Raw genomic sequence first — 21,483 nt, 5'->3', positions numbered from 1 at the left:
ACATGAAGGTTCTTTTTCATTGTAATGGGTTAATATGACTGGGATACTCTCAAAGACTTGAAAAAAAATGCCCATGATTTTAAATTTACTTAATTTGTAAACTAAAAATCACTGGAATCATTTATTAGTTCCAGGCCAGGAAAATTATTCTTCTTCATACAAATTCTTCAGAAAAAAATATGACTTATTTGGGGAGCTTATTACAAATCAGACTTAACACAATTTAGTCTTCAGTATTGTTTTTTCTGAGTGGGTTTTAAAGAAATTATGAGCAGCATCTATAATAGCATTTGAAATTTCTGTCTATATTTATAAGATTACAAAATTTGTGTTCAGACAGAGGGATAAATTAGAGGAAATTCTGCGGGGGTTAACTCCAAGGAAAAATGATATTGGAGATGCAATGGTTTTCTGTCTTAATAATGCTGAAGCTGCTGAAGAAATAGTGGATTGCATTACTGAGTCATTGTCCATCTTAAAGACACCTCTTCCCAAAAAGGTATTGGAATGATTTTTCCTTATGGAACATTTAATGTAAATGTAAATGTAAAAGGGAGATAATAGTTGACTTCTTTTTGGATTGAAATTGGTTTCTTTTTTGCCTCAAGATCTTGACTGAAGAAATCTTTCCCATGTAGTATTATTATGTTACTTGACACAAGTTACTAACAGGTTGAAATGGAAATGAGTTACAAATTATATCACTGCCAAAGTCATGGTTGTCGTGATGTTGAATTTCTTACAACTATTCTAATTAGTTGTGATGATTAAATTAGAGCTAAATAGTAGCCTAATGCTGATTCCAAAAATATTCAGTATAGAATATTTTTCTAGATACATTGTTTGCTGATAGTTTTATTTTTAATTGGTTTTATGTTATCTTTTGGTATTTTAGATTGCCAGATTATATTTGGTTTCTGATGTTTTGTACAACTCTTCTGCCAAAGTTGCCAATGCTTCATATTATAGAAAATTGTAAGTATAATGATGTAAATTGATATTCCTGAAATAAAATATTTAAGGGTAAGGAGTTCAGAAAAGAGGATTGTTTTGTTAATTAACACCCTCCAGGAATAAGAAATAGTTTTAATTTCTTCATAGTCCAAGCTTTCTTAAAAAGTCAGATTGCATTTATTGAAGTAAACCACTTTAAGATAAATTACCAGGTTTTTAAAAGTTTTTAAGTTTCTTGATTAACTTGATAAGAGGACATATAGAAAGTTAAAAAACTTTACTTTTAATGCAAATTTAGTTATTCGTATAATAAATAAGCTGAAACAATAGAAATAATGGCAAACATGAAGGAACCAGAGGCAGAGCATTAACTGGAATCTCTATGTTCTCTTCTGATCATCATTGTATTGGTTGTAGTTCATTGCTTATGTTTTTGTATGCAGTAGTAAATTGTGTTGCTCTACTGTAATTAATATGTAACTCTTCCTTAGTTCTCTGGAGTTCCTTTTCTCTAGTAGGGAAAATTTGGAGATGAGAGTCCTAATCTGAACTCTGCTGTTAGCTTTTTTTTTTTTTTTTTTGCCTTTGGCAAGTCACTTAACTTTTCCACTTGCTATCTTATAAACCAAAGAGATCAGAGTAGATGGCTCAAAGTATCCTAGATGTAAAGTTCCTGTTTAATCAAGGGATCTATTACTTAAGACTCGTGGGGATTTTGCAGGAAAAAAATTCAGAATCGTAGGTAAAGCAGCTCAGTTATAGTTTGAGTTTAAATACTTAGTTCTTGAATTTTAAAGAATTACTTGATTAGTTTATAAGTTTTTAAGTCTGGGATGGGCTTCATTGGCTAGCATGCTGAAATGGATAGTGATTTTTAAACATATTGTAAAAAATATATTATTTGAATTTCAGTTTTGAAACAAAGTTATGTCAGATATTTTCAGACCTCAATGCTACCTATCGTACAATTCAAGGCCATTTACAGTCCGAAAACTTTAAGGTATGTTTATTGTTTTATTATGTTTGCCTTAGTGTTATTTATGAGAGCTAGGGCCTGGGAAGCACATTGGAGGGCTAGAAAACTACTTAAGACAAGTGCAAGTTATAACTTTCAAGTTTCATAAATTATTTTTCTAAAATTTACTGCAATTTTACTTTCAGTATCAAAAAATGCCCCCAAATTTAAAATATGTTACCCAGTGTTATTTTGTCAAGTGTTTGTTTTAGTTTTAAGTGTTTTATTTAAATGTTTTAAATATTCTCTTCACAAAATATGTTCAGAATATCACTTGTTTTGTAGTGGTATTCAGTCATGCACTGTATAATGATGTTTTGGTAAATGATGGCCCACATATGTGGCATGGTCCTGTAAGATTATAATGGAGCTGGAAAATTCTATCACCTAGTGATTGATAGCCATCATAATATTGTATAGCACAACACATTCTCATAAGTTTGTGGTGATGCTGGTATAAACAAACCTACTATGCTGTCAGTTGTATAAAAGTATAGCATGTACAATTATGTATAGTTCATAATACTTGATAATGATAATCAATGACTATTACTGGTTTATGTATTTATTGTACTATACTTTTGTCGTTATTTTAAAGTGTTTTCTTTCTACTTACTACTAAAAACACTTTTGCCGTAAAATAGTATGTTTTGTTATCCAGCAGCCTCGTAAATCTCCTGATTGCATTTCTCTTGTGCATGATTTAATCTCACATTACTTTGTACAGTAACATGCTGTAAAGACCTGTAGCCTAGGAGCAATAGGCTATTTCATATAGCCTATTCTAGATTTGTGTAAGTGACTTCATAATGTTTGTATAATGATTAAGTCCCTTAATGATGCATTTCTCAGAATGTATCCCAGTTAGGCAGCACATGACTTATAATTTAGCTAGATTAGGAACATACATTTTATTCATGTTTATAAAGTATATGCAGTTATTAATTTTTATAACTTCTTCAGTTGTAAACCAATGTTGAGGACAGCCAAACAAAATACCTTATAATTAAATAAATAGATATACTTTTATGAGAAGATTTTTTTGTTATGGAAATTTTTTAGTTCGGGAAGATGCTCAGTGACCCTCACCATTTAGGAGGTTCAAACAAACAACTCCACTCAAAAATTTTTTGACCTTAAGTTTTGACCACAAGTCAGAATTTATATAGAAAAGTTTAGGGATGGGACGGAGAAAAGTATTAGCCAGAATTAGGAAGTACTTCATTGCACCATAAGGAATTTAGGTCAAAACTTGGCTACCCTGATACCAAGCTTTTATCACTGTTTCCCAGAACGTGGCCTCTTGTGCACCAATAGTGGTATATGGGACATTGATCTTAGGTGGTCAAGGGCAAACAGTTACTGTCTTTTTCATTATATTTGAGTTTTTCCTTTTAACTGAAAAGTAACATCGATTTTTTGAAAACATGGTAATGATAGTTATTCTTTAACTTTTAAAAAGTTATGTTGGTTTAAAGAAAATTAAGCAAATTGTGATAGTCATTCTCATTAGATGAAGTTGGAGATATATTGTCCTAGCTAGTAATTTGTTGTCTTTTTCCTTTTTATTTAGCAACGAGTAATGACCTGCTTCAGAGCATGGGAAGATTGGGCAATTTATCCAGAACCATTTTTGATCAAATTACAAAATATATTCTTAGGGCTTGTAAATATTATTGAAGAAAAGGAGACAGAGGTAGGCACTCAGTTTATTCCTCTGATTATTTTAAAATTTATTTCCGGGGATACACTGGAGGTGTAATGTGTTATAGATGCAAGTAACATTTCCTTGTGAAAAATACTTAAAATTCTTTACCACTAAATAGTGGATTTTTGTTGCTGGAATTACTGGAGCCTAGGAGTTTGAAATTATGTGTAAGAGAAATTCTCTTTTGTATACTTTTGTGAAAATTGGCGACTTTTTTTTATTTGATGACATGAGAAGATTTATATTAGTAGAAAAAAGCAAGTAATAGAGCAATTTATATAGTATGATTTCATTTCATTAAAGATAACTATATAAGTAAATATGTACGTGAAAAGATGTACCACAATGATAGTTGCTTTTTATCTCAATAGTTTTTTAAATCCTTTATCTTTGTTTCTGTAATCCTAATCCAACTATCATATTTTAACTTTCACTCTTACAAGATCCTCCTAATTGGCCTTTCTGTTCCAACCACATAGTCCTTGTTTCAGTTTCTTAAATGTGTAGTATTTCCTTCTACCATAGACCTTTGTACATATTTTTCCCTCTTTCTGGAATGTCTCTGCTTTTACCTGAGATTTTGCAGACTTCAGTTTAAACATAGCTTCAGAGAGACTACTCTGATCTCTTTAGGTGAAACCTATTTATTATATATATCTATTTATTATATACCCTAATAGTATGATGTACCTACTTGTAGCAGTCATCTTAGTTGCAGTTATATGTATATTGTTGTGATTATCTGATTCCCCCACCCCCTCCCACCCCTAAATACACACAAAAAAAATTATACTAAACTCTGACAGGAGGGACCAAGGCACCAGGCTTGTTTTTTTGCTTATCATTGTATCCTCAGTGCCTCACATGGTACCTGGCATCAATAAGCACTTGGTAAATATTTGATAAATAATTTACTTATGACTACTTATTTGTCAGAATGGATGATAAAATATTATATTATCATGTCTCGAAATTGTGCCTCGGAATGTGGGTATCTAGCCGGTTAATTTGTATGGATTGCAAATTAATCTGTAGCAATGTGACTTCAGCAAATAAAAGAAAATATTACTATAGAATGTTTGTTTCTATAGGATGTACCAGATGACCTCGATGGTGCCCCCATTGAGGAAGAGCTGGATGGTGCACCTCTAGAAGATGTGGATGGAATTCCTATTGATGCTACTCCCATTGATGATCTCGATGGGGTCCCTATAAAGAGTTTTGATGATGATCTTGATGGAGTGCCTTGTAAGTACAAATTTCAAACTGATTAAATCTAGCTAGTAAGTTTGATTCAGAACAATTTGATTTTCACACAAGTTTATATGGAAAAGGTCATAATTTCTGATTAAGGTGTCAGTCATTAACGTTATTCTGTTTTTTTATTTCTGGCTTTTTAAATTCAGATACCCAGTAGCACATTTAACTGTGCCAATAAAAAGGGTTTTTTTTTTGGGGGGGGGGTCATATTTCTTTGTAAGGATGGTCAACCATTTATAATATTAATAAGTTTCTTTTTTTATCTTAATTGTCAGGCAAATTTTGTGTTCAGTTGTATTCATAATCCCAGGTGCCTGGTTTTATCAGTTCTGTTTTTATTATTAGTTTTCCTATCTAATAGTTTCAGTTTTCATAGCTGCCTAAAATCATTTTTGGAAATAGGAATTATACACAATCTTAAGTACGTTTAAGTTATATGTTAAAATATTGAACAATATGTGAATTCCGTAGTTTAAAAATAATTAGGTAAAAGTATTAAAGACTTTTTTACTTCTCCATTTGCTTGAAATAATAATAACCTGTATGTTCTGAGTTGATTTACATACTATTTAAAAATTGGACCTCAGATGCAGAGAATTGGATCAGTCATAATCTTTGTTCTTGACACTAGAATTATTAGTACATGTGTGGCTTTATTTTACTTTTTAATAATATAGTGATTCCCATGAACTCTTTAGATCATCCTCTAAAAGTCAGGGGTAATGGCTTATCTTTCCTCTATAGTGGATGCAACTGAAGACTCAAAGAAAAATGAGCCTATATTTAAAGTCGCCCCATCAAAATGGGAAGCGGTAGATGAATCTGAATTGGAAGCACAGGGTGAGTAAAAAGCACAATAAATACTGAGCTTTAAAAAATTGAGTACTTAAAATTAATTGTTGGTGTGTGTTTATGTGTATGTTTTCCTTTTATGTTTTAGAATGTTTCAACCTTAAGACTCAGTGTTACCATAATTAGGTCTGGTGGCTAAGTTTTCATGGTGATTGCTGTTATAATTTTCTTAGATTTTTCAGTTTGGATGCTTTGAGAGTAATTAGAGAAATCACTAAAAACCTTTCAGGTTAAGGCATTTCAGTAAAAAAAGATAGATGGGAAAGCTGTACCTATTTGAAAATCTTACTTAGAGATCAGTTTCAGAGATGCCAAACTTTGACCCTCTGACACTGCTTGACTTATTAGATGGAGTTGAGATCTACTTTTAATACTTGTTCCTGTATCCTAGTACTTATAATAGTTAAATTTTTAGGTTCTAATGAAATCTAAACCATCTAGCACAGAAATAAGGATAACATTATTTGTTACTTCATGAATTTTAATAAAATTATAGTGTAGGTGTAAGGAAGGAAATAGATTTAGCACGTAGAAATGACTATTTAAAGAATAAACACAGATAACTTCTGTAATATAAAATTTCAATTCTAAAGCTGCACTTCTACTTTACTACTGTGAAATGCTAATTTACCTTATGGAATTACATCTTTCTCCCACCCCCTACTCCCCCCTTCCATTCAGCTGTGACAACTTCTAAATGGGAGTTATTTGACCAGCATGAAGAATCAGAAGAAGAAGAAAATCAAAAGTAAGAATCTAAGTTTTGAATACACTCAGTCTCTCATTGCATATATGCTCCTTTTTTTCATTAAGAGGTATTCTTGAAATAATAGGGAAGAGGAAAATTTCACTGTTAAAAAAATTGTCACAAGGATCATTTTTAGTTCTCCATTGTTTTTCCAATGAATAAAGAGCTTTTGGTTTCTGGTCTTGCTGCATTTGGTTTCACTTTGCTTTTGAGTTTATTTTTGTATACTAGGTTATAGTTACTAAGTGGTCACCTGCATTTATTTCAGATCTTTGTCATCAAATATTGTTTTGGCTTCACTAAGTGATTATTAAAATGTGAATGGGAAAGTTATACTTAGATTATACATTGCTAAAAAATAACATACTGCATTATGACCATTCCATGATGTTATATAAATGTAAAAACCTCAGAATAACTAAGATTAAAAAGAAAAAAAATTTATATAGAGATTATAGTTTTGAATTTTTTGCTCTTTGATAATCACCCCAAAATTGTTTTTGCATTTAATAATGAATATAATTTTAGGAACCCCTGCTCCCAAATTCTCCTGCAAGTTAGTATTGGAGCACTTGACACCTTTCTAAATAATTGCAAAGGAAGTTAATTTTTTTAAATAGATGAAGAGATGGTGTCAAGAACACAAAACGGGTCTTTTTGTTTGCTTGTTTTTTAATCTTTGTTCTTTTATTCTCAAATGGGAGAGTAAACAAAGGGACCTTTGCGTCCCAACACAATTTGGGCATTTGTATGGATTTAATAAATAGGTGTTAGTAGCATTTAGATTGTTAAGGAAATGAGATTGATCAGCATTTGTGAAAACAATTTGAGGAAAAGTTGATGAGGGAAAGATGGCCACAGTGATGATGTCTTTCCAGAAACATTGGTGTGATTGGAACAAGTAAGCAATGGTTATGACAGAATGTTTACAAAATAGGTTTGCTGATAGAAATAACTATCTGAGGCTGTTTAGAAGTACAGGAATTGTGAACATTTCCATTTACTTTAAAACAATGGTTTTCTTAACCATTTTTATGTCTATAATGTCATCATTTAATAACATTTAATAAGTGTAGCTCACCATTATAGAATCACTGCTTAAAAATGAGTATGTGTACTTATAAAATAATTAATTTAGAGGAAAGATAGGGTAGAAAAGCCATTGCAGTACTCAAATACTGTTCAGATGGTTTTGTATTAATTTTTTTGCATAAATTTGATATTTGTGTTAACGTTTGAAACGTGAATGCGTTTTAGTGTTGACAATAAATCATGCATTCTTACACTAAAGCATGGGTCACTGAAAATATAATTTATATTTTTGATTTTTTTCCTAGGAGCTCTAAATAAATAATAACATAAAATTTTTCTGAAAGTACAAAGCAAGGAAAATACTTTCACATATAACTTTCTAATCCTTGAAATTCTCCTGTGTCTCACTACTGCTCTCTGGTGGCTGAATCCAAAATGCCTTTTTACTAAGGAGCTGCTTTTTGAAACTAGTAATTATTACATTTGTGACAGAAATGTGATTTAAAAAATAAATAGCACTACGAATGCTTTGGAGAAAAGTTCTAAATAGTAATTTAACTAAATTTGTAATGAATTCTATATGAATTTAGAGTCTTGAATTTCCGTCTCTTTAAAAGAAGAGCAAAATGAAGCCGTGATGAGATCTGAACCTAGAATTGGTAACTTAGTGCTGAAGTCGAAACCAATTAGAACATACTGCTCAGGCCTTGAAAAATTAAAATAGCAATTGTAAAGTATTTATAGATTTTAAATTATTGAAGTGTAGTGTAGTTCATTTAAAAAATATTAATAATGTGGTTAATATTTAGTGTCTAGCTATCTAAATATATTCTCTGTATATGTAATAGCATGCATATCTATTTAAACTATATAACACTGTACATACTAATCTGTGATCCACAGTTTTCAATCTTGTGTGTCACGGGTGTTATTCCATGTCAGTCTCTACATATATATCTACTCTGTATTAATCTGTGATTGAAAACAAGCATTTAGATAAGTGCACAAGGATGTTTACCAAGTAATATTTGAAATTGCAAAAAAAAAAAAAAGTAAATAATAGACTGGAATTGGTTAAGCGATTTCCATGATATAGCTATTACAATTTAATTAACTGTGTCACATCCTTATCGATTGACCCTTTTCAGAATAGTCCTTCAGTAAACATCTGCATTTATACATACACACATACACAGATAGTTTATTTAAAAGCATCTGAAACACTTGTAAAAATTTTATGCACCATAAAACAAGAAATTCTTGTGTTTTAAAAAATTAACTAAAAACTGCATTTTGGAAGTTTCTGACAAAAATGAGAAATGAAAATTTGGTTTATTTCCAAAAAGAATATAATTTTTTAAAGATGATTTTGACTGTTCTCCCTACCTAAGTGTTATGTTGAGTTGTATCTTTAGGTGGTACTAATGATTTATGGATTCAGAGTATAAAGCTTATGAAACATTTGAGTAATGTTCTGGAAAGGACTTTTGGATGAGAAATTAAAAAGTAGCATGATCTTATTTTAGTATCATGTCATTTCCGATTCTGAATTGCCAGCACTTTATTTTTAATCTGCCTTGCTTAAAATTTTCTCATTTTGTGTGTATTATTATCAGACTCCAAAATAATTAAATTTTTATTTGGAAAGATTTTGGTTATAACTGTTTTTACATTATTATGAATAGTTTTACACATATATACTAAGGACTCCTATTTATAGTAGAATGTATTTAGTACCCAAATACCAGCATATAAGGGCTTGTCAGGCTCAAATATTAAAGAGAAATGGCATATTTTCTAGGCTATGCCAGTAATATTAGTATCACAGTCAATATTGTTTATAAGGAATTTTATTTATATATATAAACATTCTGAGTTTGTACACAGATGACTTGTTTTGCCTAGATATAACATATACACACAACAGAGCCCAGTCCCAGAACACACAATGTTTTTTTAAGCCCCTTCATTCTTTGCGCTTCAAAGACATGTTGTTAAACTTATAGCAGCATGATGACCAACTTTACACAGTTGCCTGCCTTTCTGTTTCCATTAGATCATGTCTGGAAGAAAAGGAGACTTTTTCTTTTTTGTATCCCTACTCATGATAGTCACTTAGTTTTTCATTTTTCTCTTACATAGAACCAGTACAACTTTCAGAATCAATGACATGACTACTAGTATGTGCTGATATTTAAAACTTATACATTGCTTTATTCCTAGGGTTAACTGCTAATCAGTGCTGCATTGATTGTTTCATAGCAACTCTGTGTCTCATACTCATGTATTTTCTAGTTTTTAGGTTCTGAAGGAAGGGTAAACATTTGGCTTTTTAAACATTAAGCTTTATGAAATCACTCTGAACTGTGAAATATGTAAAACTCATCAATTATTTTATTTAACTGCTACAAGGAAGGTTTGTTGCAAAATGAAAGGCACGCATAATATTAACATAAGCAGAATTTTAAAAATTATGATTATGGTGAAACGCAAACTTTTTCTATGGAGGAAACATAAGAGTTTTATAAAGTTATCTATATTATTTGATCAAATATTTTGTAAAAAATGTTTTAGTGATGAATTGCCCTCTTATGTTTTGCTAACCTTATTTAAGCTATAAGACAGTTGAGCCAGACTATAAAATGTAACTTTCTTTTTGCTGCCTTGACATACAATATATTTTGCTTATTTCCAAAGTCAAGAAGAAGAAAGTGAAGATGAAGAAGATACTCAAAGTTCCAAATCCGAAGAACATCATTTGTACTCTAATCCAATCAAAGAAGAAATGACCGAGTCCAAGTTTTCTAAGTACTCTGAAATGAGTGAAGAAAAACGAGCTAAACTTCGTGAAATCGAGGTTAGTATTGCAGTGAAGTTTAAACTACACCACACTGGCCTTTCACTTTTTCCTCTGAACTAGGCTCCCTCTTGGCATCATACCTTGGTATATCCTGTTTCCTCTCTGCTTACAAATCATTATACCAGTTGACTTCCTTCAGCCCTTTTAGTCTAAGCATCTCTTCTTTCCTGGTATCCTTTTCTTAACTCTTTTGGATTTGCTTACTTCTCCCTATTTATCTCTATTGTGATTTTACACGTATTGTCATATGTGTATTATGTTTTTTTGTTTTTTTTTTTTCCTTGCTTGCTGTTTGTTTAATGTCTGTATTCCTCACTAGGCTGTGATTTCCACTAGGGGAGAGGACTGTGTCTATTTTTTGTTTATTATTCTCCAGTGCCTGGCACATAGGAGATCCTCTGAAGATACTGATTCTAATGAATAGATTCTATCTGGCATTATGAAATCCATTACATTTTGAGTGTTCTTAGTTATTTAACAAAAAAATTTAACATTCTCACATGTTCAAGTATGTGTACATTTTATTTTAGGAGCCTAATTTTAAGTTCCTGTACCCTTTAGTAATAGGGAGAGAGTAGACATTAAGTGGGGCTTAACAATAAGAAGAGAAAAAACTTATGGGAGAGTACATACTATCTCAAGCACACTTTTTCCTCCCTCTATCCCTTCTCTTTTAATGCCTCTATTACCAAAGGTATTCAGACATGTCATAGAGGGAAGAGTTTTATAATGGAAACTTTTCAGTTCCTTGCCCCAAGGTGATGAAACATTCCCTTTAAATGTTAGCAATAGTGTAGCAATCAGCCCAGAATCTAAAAGTGTACATGAGAGTTAATTTTAATACTCTGTTCATTTAACAGTTTGAATGCCTACTATGTGTCAGCACTATTCCTCTTATTAACTGATAATATCTACCACATTAGTTATCTTATTTCCACTTCTCCACCTTCTCACTGTTGCACTGGTACCAGTTCTGGTACACCTTTTCTCAGATATCACCAGGCCAAAAAGTTAACAGAGAAAACATTTTCTTTTAACCTTATGCAGAATCAGTATGGTGTTAATTGTACATGGAGAGTTGATTCATTTTTCCTGGGATATATTATTATATTGTTTATAAAATTTTTAGGAAATAAGGTGATGTATGTCAGTAAACATACGTGCTGACCCTTTTCAAGCTGCCCATTCCCCTTCTTAACTCAAACTCCTGCCAACCTTATTGAACTCTGCCTTACTGACCTGATGGGACTATTGGAGTAGAAACATTAAGATTGAGTTCAATAAAAATATATTTTCTTGATAACTGAAGTTATCTGGTTAAAATGCCAAAACAGACTGATCATTCTTAAATGTTCTATTTCCTTATTGGCTTAAAAGAGAAGAAAACTGTAATTTAACTTTTTGTTAATTTGAATGGTTTTTATGAACATTATTATTTTTATACTGTATTTGTATATATGTGACATACATGTATGTACACACACCTTATATACATGCATTTTCATACTATATGTGCTCTTTGATAATCTGACCTCCCCTTTCTTTGCGAGATGCTCAGCGATTGTTTCTCTTGCTTTTGTGGTGCCTACCTCTCAACAGCTTAATCCTTTTGGGCTTAGACTATGAACCAAATTCTAGTTTTAAAATGTAGATCTTTGGGGAATCAGATGCTAAGTTCATTGTTATTGTGTTGAGATAATAAGTTATTAAGGGCACGAACCGTAGTTCATGGTTTTTGAGTCATCATATATGGCTGTGCAGAGAACGTGGATATTCATGCTTGTTTACTTGAAAATTTTGCATAGTTGAATTTGTTTGATAAGTGACCTTTAGAGAAAGGAGTTTTATGTTGATGTTATATTTTGACTGAGTATCAGTTACTACTTTGCTGTATTTTTCTTTTTTACACACTTTTCAAAGAAAAGAATTTTTAAAAAGAAGAACAAAGAAGTGCTTGAGAAGCTATAGTGATGAGAAAAACTTATTATAAAAATATCTTATTTCACAGCTCAAAGTTATGAAGTTTCAGGATGAATTGGAATCTGGAAAAAGACCTAAGAAACCAGGCCAGAGCTTTCAGGAGCAAGTAGAACACTACAGAGATAAACTTCTTCAACGAGTAAGGAATAAGTATATGCAATAATATTCATTTTCCAAAGTTATTTGTTTGACTACCTGGAATTCTGGTATATTGGTATATGAAGGAAAAGTATATTTCAAATTATATCCTTTTATGTGTAAATGCTGGATACTTGTAGACAATTAGGAATATTTGAAATTTGATGTTTTATAATTATTTCAACTAGGAAAAGGGTTAGGGCCACAATGTACTGTTTTATTCTGGATACTACCTATGGCCTAGAAAATCCTGCTAAGAGTATGCTTTCAGATTGGAAGACACTATAGAAAGAGTATTTGTGACAATGAGACACTAGCAACCATAAGAAATGGCACAGAGACAAAAAGTTAGAATTAGGGTTTAGGAAGTTCATTTAGGACTCTGTTTTCAAGGAGGAACTGAAAGTGATGGAATACCTCATTGGTGAATTCTCAGCTTTTGAGGGACCTGATATTTTTGTACATAAAAAAAATGTAGGTATATATAGAGAATTTTGGACAAGGAGGCCCACATGATAATTGTTGAAAGAACTCAGGAATTTTATTGGGACTGCTGTATCTTTACTCATTATAAAAAAGAGCATCTAGAAAGAGAAATAAGAAAAAGCTAGAAGGGATATTACAGTCACTGCGAAGCTATTAATGGTGATGGGAGCAACAGTATGATAAAGCAACTTTGATGTTGCACAGACCTGTGGATTCCTGGTATCACTCTATACTGTACCCTTCTAGGCAAGTCACTAAAGCCTGCTTTTTTCTTTATGAAACTGGGTTGTTAGTCCCAATTTTGCAGGATTGTGAGTTAATAGCTACTGTTACACTTTATTATTGAATTAAAATGTTTAAAATAGTTAAGTTAAAGTACTAGTTTGATTCTTGTAAGACAATCAGTCAGGAAAATACACCCTATGTAGATCACCGGAGTAAGGCAGTTTCCTCAGCATCATTTTTAATTTTTAATTTTTAGAAAATGGTAAATGAGATTTTTTAAAAAGATGCTATGTATATATACCCTTTGAATCCCTTTGGAGGTGGTGACAGATGTTTGATCTTCATGGAAAACTATATTTTGAGATGCTTATTGGTCCTGATGGTAGTAAAACAAGTATTACCGTCTTACTCTCCTTGCATTCCATGATTGCAGTTGGAGAAGAGGGCATGTTTCTTGAAGGTGTATACCAGGGATCACCATACTGTGGCCATCACCTCATATTTGTAAATAAACTTATGGAACACAGCCATGCCCCTTCACTTATATATTATCTATGGTGACTTTTGGACTAAAGTGGCAGAATTGAATACGTTTGACAGAGACTGTATGGCCCACAAAGCAGAAAATATTTACCATCAGGCTCTATATCGAAAATGTTAGCCAACATCTGGTATAGGCTTTTTATCAGTTATCAGGTAGCTTTCTCAATTCATACAAATCATAGAGAAATTAAATTCTTGTTAATGAAGAGCTAAGTTGGCTTTGTGAGTTCATTGTCTATAACTACTCCTTTAATTATATAATCAACAGAAATCCTAATTTCAAGTGAGAAGTAGCAATTGTAGCAGCTGGAGATAAGCAAATAAGTTATTTTTCTGGTTTATATAATTGTATAGTCACATAGTCAGTTTGTACTTTCGTACATTGGGATTTAAAATTTCCAATACAATTGGTACTTGTTTCTCACTAATAAGATTTTCTGATTGATGATTATTGTGAATAACTATTTCTCCTTTTTAGCCTCTTGCTTTGGTAATAGCTCTCTTTTGATTGTCACTTTGCTGTACAATTAGAATCACTACTGACTTTTATTGTAGTCTGAGATGGCATAGTCAGTATATTGTTAGCGTTTCCCAGTTTTTGTGGTGGAGCAACAGCAATCTAGGTAGTTGTTATGAGCCTTGGCTCTAGGGCTTGAACTTATTAAATCCTGACCTATGACCCTTTCTGAGTTTTATTTTTTATCTCTAGAATGAAGATAATAGTACTATTCCTATGGGTGTTTTAAAGGATTACCTGATATGAAAAGTTGTTTAGTAATTACTTGGTCTGTGGTAAGCACTCAGTGAATGTATAGCTGCTGTCGCTGGTATTACTATTCAGGATTAAGTAGACGAAATGACTAGTTTTCCTGAAAGAGCTGGTATTTTTTAAAAAATGGCATTATACCTTTAGTAGTGATTTACAAAAACAGTTAACTAGAAGAGAAAATAATTTTACATAAATGAGATTAACCCAGATTGGTATTTTTAATGACTAAATATTCTTTCTTTAAAAAAAAACAACAGGAGAAAGAGAAAGAATTAGAAAGAGAACGAGAAAGAGATAAGAAGGATAAAGAAAAATTGGAATCTCGTTCCAAAGACAAGAAGGAAAAAGATGAGTGTACTCCAACAAGAAAAGAAAGGTATAACATTTTTTATTTAATACGTGTTCTGGTTTCAGGACTTAGAATGATGTAGTGTTTTATATTTTCATCACCAATTCCAACAAAGTAGAAAAGTATTCTTTTCATGGTAAACATTCAGCTCCTGTCTACAGGAGGCAATTAGCTGGGACAGTGAGTTGGCATTTGGCTTAGTTAACTGGAACATTATCCCTTTAATATGGTTCATATGGTACCTTACTTAGCCTTAGTTCAGTGCAAGAATTCAGTTACCATATTAGATATCAGACCTAAGGCTTAAATAACTCAACAGCTCGTTAGACCTTTCTTGTTGCCTCCAACAGCAGAAGCATTTCTTCTTTGCTGAACTCGTACCGGTAAACTTGAGTCTTCTAGTCCTATCTCGAAAGGAGATTGTGTACATAGACTGTAAGGACTTGGTTCTCACTTTGTCTTTATTCTGATAAAAATCATTTTTCTCTTAGTTATTTCCTACTTTTATAGTCCCAAATCTCTGATTTAGTAGACAAAATCACTTCAATCAGTAGAACAGGTTTTCCTAATAAAAACCAAGTGAATGCAAATAAAAAAGTTCTGGTTTAGTTACTCTACAGATAGTTACAAATAACATAGTTATACTAGTTGGTTAAATAATAAATCTGTTGGTTTTTTGCTTTATTATTATTATTTTGATGTAATTTCAGATTTACAGAAAAGTTGCAAGTATAGTATAAAGAATATCCAGATATCCTTGACCCATGTTCCTCAGATGTTAAAATATTTCGACTTTTGCCTTATTTTCTTTTTCTCATTTCCCCTATCCCCCAACCATTTAAGAGTAACTTGCCAACATGATGTCCCTTTTTCTTACATTTAACAATAAAAATTTCAAGATTGGGAAATTGACATTTAAAAAATTTACCTAATCAGAGACTTTAATGAAATTTTGTCCATTGTCCCAGCGATCTCTCTTATAGCAAAAGAAAATCCAACTTAGTTGAATTCAGTTTTTGTCTTGATCCACTTGTGTTTAAGATTTAATTGTTCTTGGTATAAAGGGCTTTGAATGTTGGAAAAATAATATTAATAAGATTAGCGAAGATAAAGTCTAAACTGGTAGGACTTATAATAGCTAATTTAGTAGAAGGATCCTTTATTCACTTATGGAATGTTTTTGGGGCTTTGTTCCATAGGAAAAGGCGACACAGTACATCCCCTAGCCCATCTCGCAGTAGCAGTGGTAGACGAGTGAAATCCCCATCACCAAAATCGGAGCGATCAGAGCGTTCAGAAAGATCTCATAAAGAGAGCTCACGGTCCAGGTCATCTCACAAAGATTCTCCTAGAGATGTTAGCAAAAAGGCCAAAAGGTAAATGCAAGCCATTTTTTGCAATATTTCAAATACCAATTTCTTTGTCATTCCACCAGCTTTTGAAAATAATTTGGTTGGTAGCCATTTTTTAAAAGATTTTAGAAAACCAGAGAGACATACTTTCATTTTAGATTATGCCTTCCCACCTCCCTATGCCAGTCTCCTTATGACTGAAACATAAGGCAGCTTCCAATAAGTAAAGACGAGCCAAGAATTTTAAACATTATATCCAGTGTTTCCTATGGAATAGGTGTAGCTGCTTTACTTTTCATTCTGTTCTTTAGTTTCGATAGAATATTCTTTGATTTTTGTCAAGGCTGAAAGAAAAATACATCCCTTCCACCACCCCCCAGCAATCTTAATAGCAAGATCTTAGGTAGAGACTTGTGGAAATAAATAACATTGCTTCAGTGTGTAATTTTGTGTGTGGTTTACTTTTTTCCTTGTAGTTCCAGAAAAGTGGTTCAGACAATGTTTTATTTATCTGGTCTCATAGAAGAATTTTCCTGAGAGCTAAAACTGCTTTATATCCTAAAACTTTATTATTGTAACTTTTTAGTAAAATCTTTATAAAATAGATAACTTTCTCCTTTTCTAAATGGCACTTGCATGTGTGTGTGTGCATATGTGTGTGTGCATGCATTTATTTGTTTTAATAATCTTCATGAATAGCACTTAGACAATTATGCTGTCTTAAACGATTCCCTTGAATGATATGCAGTAGTTGATGCTTTTCCCCACAAGAAGATAGGCTACAAAGCTGCCATGTTTTCAAAATTTTGTAAATGATATTAGGTGCCATTTTGAACTTCATCTTGTATATTTAGAGGTTCAACTTTTGGAGTCTGTCAACAATTTGGGGAACTTGTTAAAAATACAAATTCACAGTCCTTACCTCTTAAGGTTTTTTTTCAATGGAATAGTGTGGTAACGCTCAAGAATCTGTCTTTTTAAGCAAATGCACCATCATTGATCACTAATTCAATGAATAGGAAGTTCAAAATTCGTGTGTGTGTGTGTGTGTGTGTGTGTGTGTGTGTGTACACATATCGTAGGCAAAGTATAAATTTTGGAAGTTAACAACCTTTTTTATTTCAGTGACTTTCGTTGTGCTCCATTAAAACTCATTTTAGATAATTTAAGGATAGTCAGTTTTTGGTCACATGAGTACTTTGATAAACTGTTTTTGTTTGTTTCCTCAGATCACCATCTGGTTCAAGGACACCTAAAAGGTCTAGGCGATCACGGTCTAGATCCCCTAAAAAATCAGGGAAGAAATCCAGATCCCAGTCCCGATCTCCACACAGGTCTCATAAAAAGTCAAAGAAAAACAAACACTGACATAAATTTTTAAGATGCTGTCACTTATTGGAAATGCAATTTTGTTTTGTGCCTGAACGGTCTGTTTTTTTTAAAAAACACAAAAAAAAACAAAACAAAAAGTCAAATGAAAGAGCATTCCTGGGGTTTTTGTTTATTTGTTGTGAATGCATGTGTAAACTCATGAGTAACTGCATCTGTAGACCTGTCATTGTTTTATATTGTATAAATTACTTTTCGTTGTGGCTGTTTCTCAAGATGAAATTTTTATTGTGCTAATGAATTTCATCAGAAATGTGTATAATGGATCTGCTGGCAGTAGTAGTATTTTGTTTTAGGATGTTGTGACTTAGCAAAAATAATACAGATGTCTTCCCCCTTTTTGTAGCTTTGACAATTTGAATTAGATTTCAAATAAAATCTGAACAGAAAACTATAATGTTGTTTTTTTGCCCTGTTGGTGACAAGTCCCTTAAAATCCTACTGAGTTTAGCACTTCTGTTGTGTTTCTATACCTAATGCACTTTACAAGCTCCATTGTTCAAGTAGCTAAAGTTTTATATTTACTAATATGACTATAAAAATTAAGGGACCTTAGACTCCTGTTTGGTCGGATTGCCAACGAGTTTCTTCGACGAGGTTCTCTTGGGTAATACTAATACCCGGAGATCAAAAGACTAGGTGAATGTGGCACAGTGTTTTGTTAATGGAATGCCTGGCTAAAATATTTTTTCTTTTTTGAAAGGAACAATATGATTTCAATACGCTCAACCTATGTCCTAATCAACTATTTATTATTAGGGAAAAATTAAATCTCCATCTTTTGATTTCATCTTCTATCATGAAAGAAGTTTATTTATAAAAGAAGTTTTCTAACAAGAGTTGACCATAGAATTTTTTGTTTGATAGTTGTCCTTTTATCGTCCACTGTAGGCTGTCTTTCAAACACTGCTATTAGTATATTTCTGCAAGGTTCTGTTTAAAGCACCTTAGTTTTTTGTTTTGTTTTAAAAAGAATTTAGTTTTAGCTTTAACTTTAAAATTTAAAGATAAAATAGTTTTCAGGAAACCTAACATCCAATGGTTTGTAAATTCAAGGTGCAGAAATTTGATTTAAACTATTTGCAGAGTTGAGATCTGTTACATAATAGGAATAAAAATTGCTGCAGTATGAGGAAGAAATAAGAAACTTTGTATAATGTTGATCATAATATTGCTATACATATGATGTAATAAAGGGTTATGTGGATTTGAATTGACACTACTACTATTTGCGAATCTAGCTTTCATTTTTTCATTTAGACACTATACTGTGGTTTGATGTCCCCCTCCCCGCCCCCCCGCCTTAATAGAGTAGAAAACTATTCTAGTAATAGGTTTTGAGTTAGTGTGCTTTTTGAAGATAATCTTTGCTATATGAAAATATCTTTTCAAATTGTTTTACTTGATCTTTCCTAGTCACAAAATAAAATCATCTGTACCTTGATTTTGAGAAGTTAGGTATATTAGCTGAGCTTTGAGGCATGCTACTTTTAAACTGGCTATACCTACAATAGCTTTAGCTATGAGCCAATTAGATTATTTTCTTTAGTGGTTCTTATCAACCTGTAATATTGCTTAAAAGTTATCCTTTTTTGTTCACTCTTGTGTTTGTCCATATTGTTAGAAAATGTTAATTTCTAAAAGTTGCTCAAAATAATTAAACATGGAACATTTGGTGCTGTTTTTGAAAAACCTACAAATAGAGCCATTTTTGAAGTTACATATTTTTCTCCCTAATTCATTGCCTGGGAGAATGGAATTTTATATAATTACTTTTCTTTGCAAAAATAATAACATTGAGTTGCTGGTGATTTGGGTATTCCATCATTCTTTCTTATCTAGCCTTAGAAGTAATTAGTCAGGTAATGATTTTGCCAGTCAAGTTGCAAGGAATACTTATTTCTCTTTTAAAAAAATATCCCAGAGAAGCAGGAGTGAATAGAAATTGTTAACATCAGTTCTGGGTGCTTATTTGTAGTATATTTTCCACTGCAATGGAATTTAGCACATCTTTAATTCTGGATTTAGATACAGCAAACATTGTTTATCTTACAGTGGAGTAAGTAAGACTGGCTTTATTTTGGGTGGATGGGTGGGGATTGCTTAGGTTTGATGAATATGTTCTGTGAAGTTTGTCAATGTGTGTATTAGATTGTATTGGATTTTTTTTTTCTTTCTGGAATTGCAAATGATATGGTTAGATAGGTTATTTCCAGTTTTACGTAATGAGAAAATATCTAGAGTAAGCCTGTTTAATTCTCCATGGATTCTATAAAGGTTTAACAGGATCAGAAATTGGTGAATAGTCAGGGGGTAGATATTTTACCATAGTTTAATAATAGCATATTATTCATCCGTTTCCTATCTAAAGAACACTTAATTGGATAGCAGAATTTCTACAGGTTGACTACAAAGCTCAAAGGCAGGACCTTGTAGTTACAGGAAATGCCCTTTTACAGCTCTGTGATAGACGATTACTATCCTCTGCCATAGCTACATATAAGAGGAAATTCTCTGTTATCAACTCTTTTTATAAAGGGCGTGGTGCGAACCCTACCCTCTAACCTAACATTTATAAACAGAGATTCCTTACCAGGTTAATACCATCTAATCTCCCTCTTCTACAGGTGAGAGAAAGTAAATAAGTGGTGGTCTGTTTCTTACAGAGAGACCTGTGATTGAAAGAATCATGTTTGTTAATTTTTTTTGACACTATTTTCTTATTTACTGTTAGTAAACGTATGGGTATTTCTGAACTATAACGTGTCGAGAAGTTAGAGGTTAAAGAACTAAACAAAAAGCCCTGACCTAAAAGAATGCTCTTATTTGGCTCAGAATGTTCTTTTCTGCTAAAGTTTGCAGAAATTATTATATACTGAACTAATTTTTCTTTATTGCAGACCATTTTTGTGGGCCTACTCTGAGACTTTCAATCCTAATTAAAGAGTCTTGGAGGAGATACTTGCTTATGACTTCTGTATTCCCCCCCCCCCAACTTTAATATTCTTGAGCACTTGAGAATATTTTTAAGAAATTCCAATCATGGTTAATTTAGGTTTATTAGAAATATTCTGTACACATTTGCCTCCACGGTGGTGTAAGTTCTGAAAACTTATATGGCCATGATAATAGTTAATTGTTTTGATTATTATAAATGAGAGCAAATTAATCTGTATTGCTAAGGTGACTTAACCTATTCAGATGACCACAACAGTGTGATTTCTTTAGCAGAGAAAGTTGTTTAAAAAATGTACCACTTTTCTAAGACTGTACATTTAAGAAGTAAAAGCTTTTTTTCTTTGTTGTTTTACTCATATTTTAATGGAAAAGCTGATTATGGAAAATTCAGTGCAGATACTAATGAAGGCACCTAGTGACTGTAAAAACTCACAGAGAACTTGGTTTCTTCATATTTCACATGCATCTTGTAGAATAGAGTTTTGGGAGTGTTTAATTCATTACCCTTTTGGGTTTTTTCTTTATTTTTGTTAATCAGCTTCCCAGGACTTAGGTAATACACAAATATAAATCCTAGGGGAAGTGCTGTGATGATAGACTAAAAGGTGGGAATGTGCTGCTGTTCAGAGTGAGCCATGTTCCGTTATTGAAAATTCAATCCCTCAGTGTTTATTCAGTACCACCTCATGGAGCTTTGGTGTAAATGGGTTATATGTATAATTGGTTATTTATATAGTTTTGTAGATCTACAGATAAAATGTACTCATCCATTTTCACATGTAATTGTGCTTGGAGTATTTGTGATTTATCTTTTTACTTCAACAGGCTCTTGTACATTTTATCTCTGGTGATTTGAAATATCAGG

At 32.1% G+C, this 21,483-nt stretch overlaps 1 protein-coding gene across 3 annotated transcripts in view; it reads left to right on the top strand.

Moving 5' to 3' along the window:
• Window positions 1-18,882, top strand: part of U2SURP (U2 snRNP associated SURP domain containing) — a 46,004-nt gene extending 27,122 nt beyond the window's left edge. For 2 of the 3 annotated variants that reach the window (XM_011364443.2, XM_011364444.2), the window contains exons 17-28: window positions 337-499; window positions 896-975; window positions 1,867-1,954; window positions 3,543-3,665; window positions 4,769-4,925; window positions 5,682-5,777; window positions 6,471-6,537; window positions 10,267-10,426; window positions 12,438-12,548; window positions 14,828-14,946; window positions 16,119-16,295; window positions 17,501-18,877. In XM_011364443.2, the coding sequence (XP_011362745.1) occupies window positions 337-499; window positions 896-975; window positions 1,867-1,954; window positions 3,543-3,665; window positions 4,769-4,925; window positions 5,682-5,777; window positions 6,471-6,537; window positions 10,267-10,426; window positions 12,438-12,548; window positions 14,828-14,946; window positions 16,119-16,295; window positions 17,501-17,639 (1,480 nt within the window). In that variant the 3' untranslated portion in view covers window positions 17,640-18,877. Of the gene's footprint in view, window positions 1-336; window positions 500-895; window positions 976-1,866; window positions 1,955-3,542; window positions 3,666-4,768; window positions 4,926-5,681; window positions 5,778-6,470; window positions 6,538-10,266; window positions 10,427-12,437; window positions 12,549-14,827; window positions 14,947-16,118; window positions 16,296-17,500 lie in introns of all 3 variants that reach the window. The other variant, XM_023533157.1, reaches the window with a different exon arrangement.
• Window positions 18,883-21,483: the final 2,601 nt, after the last annotated feature.

The sequence above is a fragment of the Pteropus vampyrus genome, unplaced genomic scaffold (assembly GCF_000151845.1).
Source record: "Pteropus vampyrus isolate Shadow unplaced genomic scaffold, Pvam_2.0 Scaffold97, whole genome shotgun sequence".
Taxonomy (NCBI): Eukaryota; Metazoa; Chordata; class Mammalia; order Chiroptera; family Pteropodidae; genus Pteropus; species Pteropus vampyrus.
Note: the sequence above shows the minus strand (reverse complement) of the source record. Positions and strands in the feature narration are given on the sequence as shown.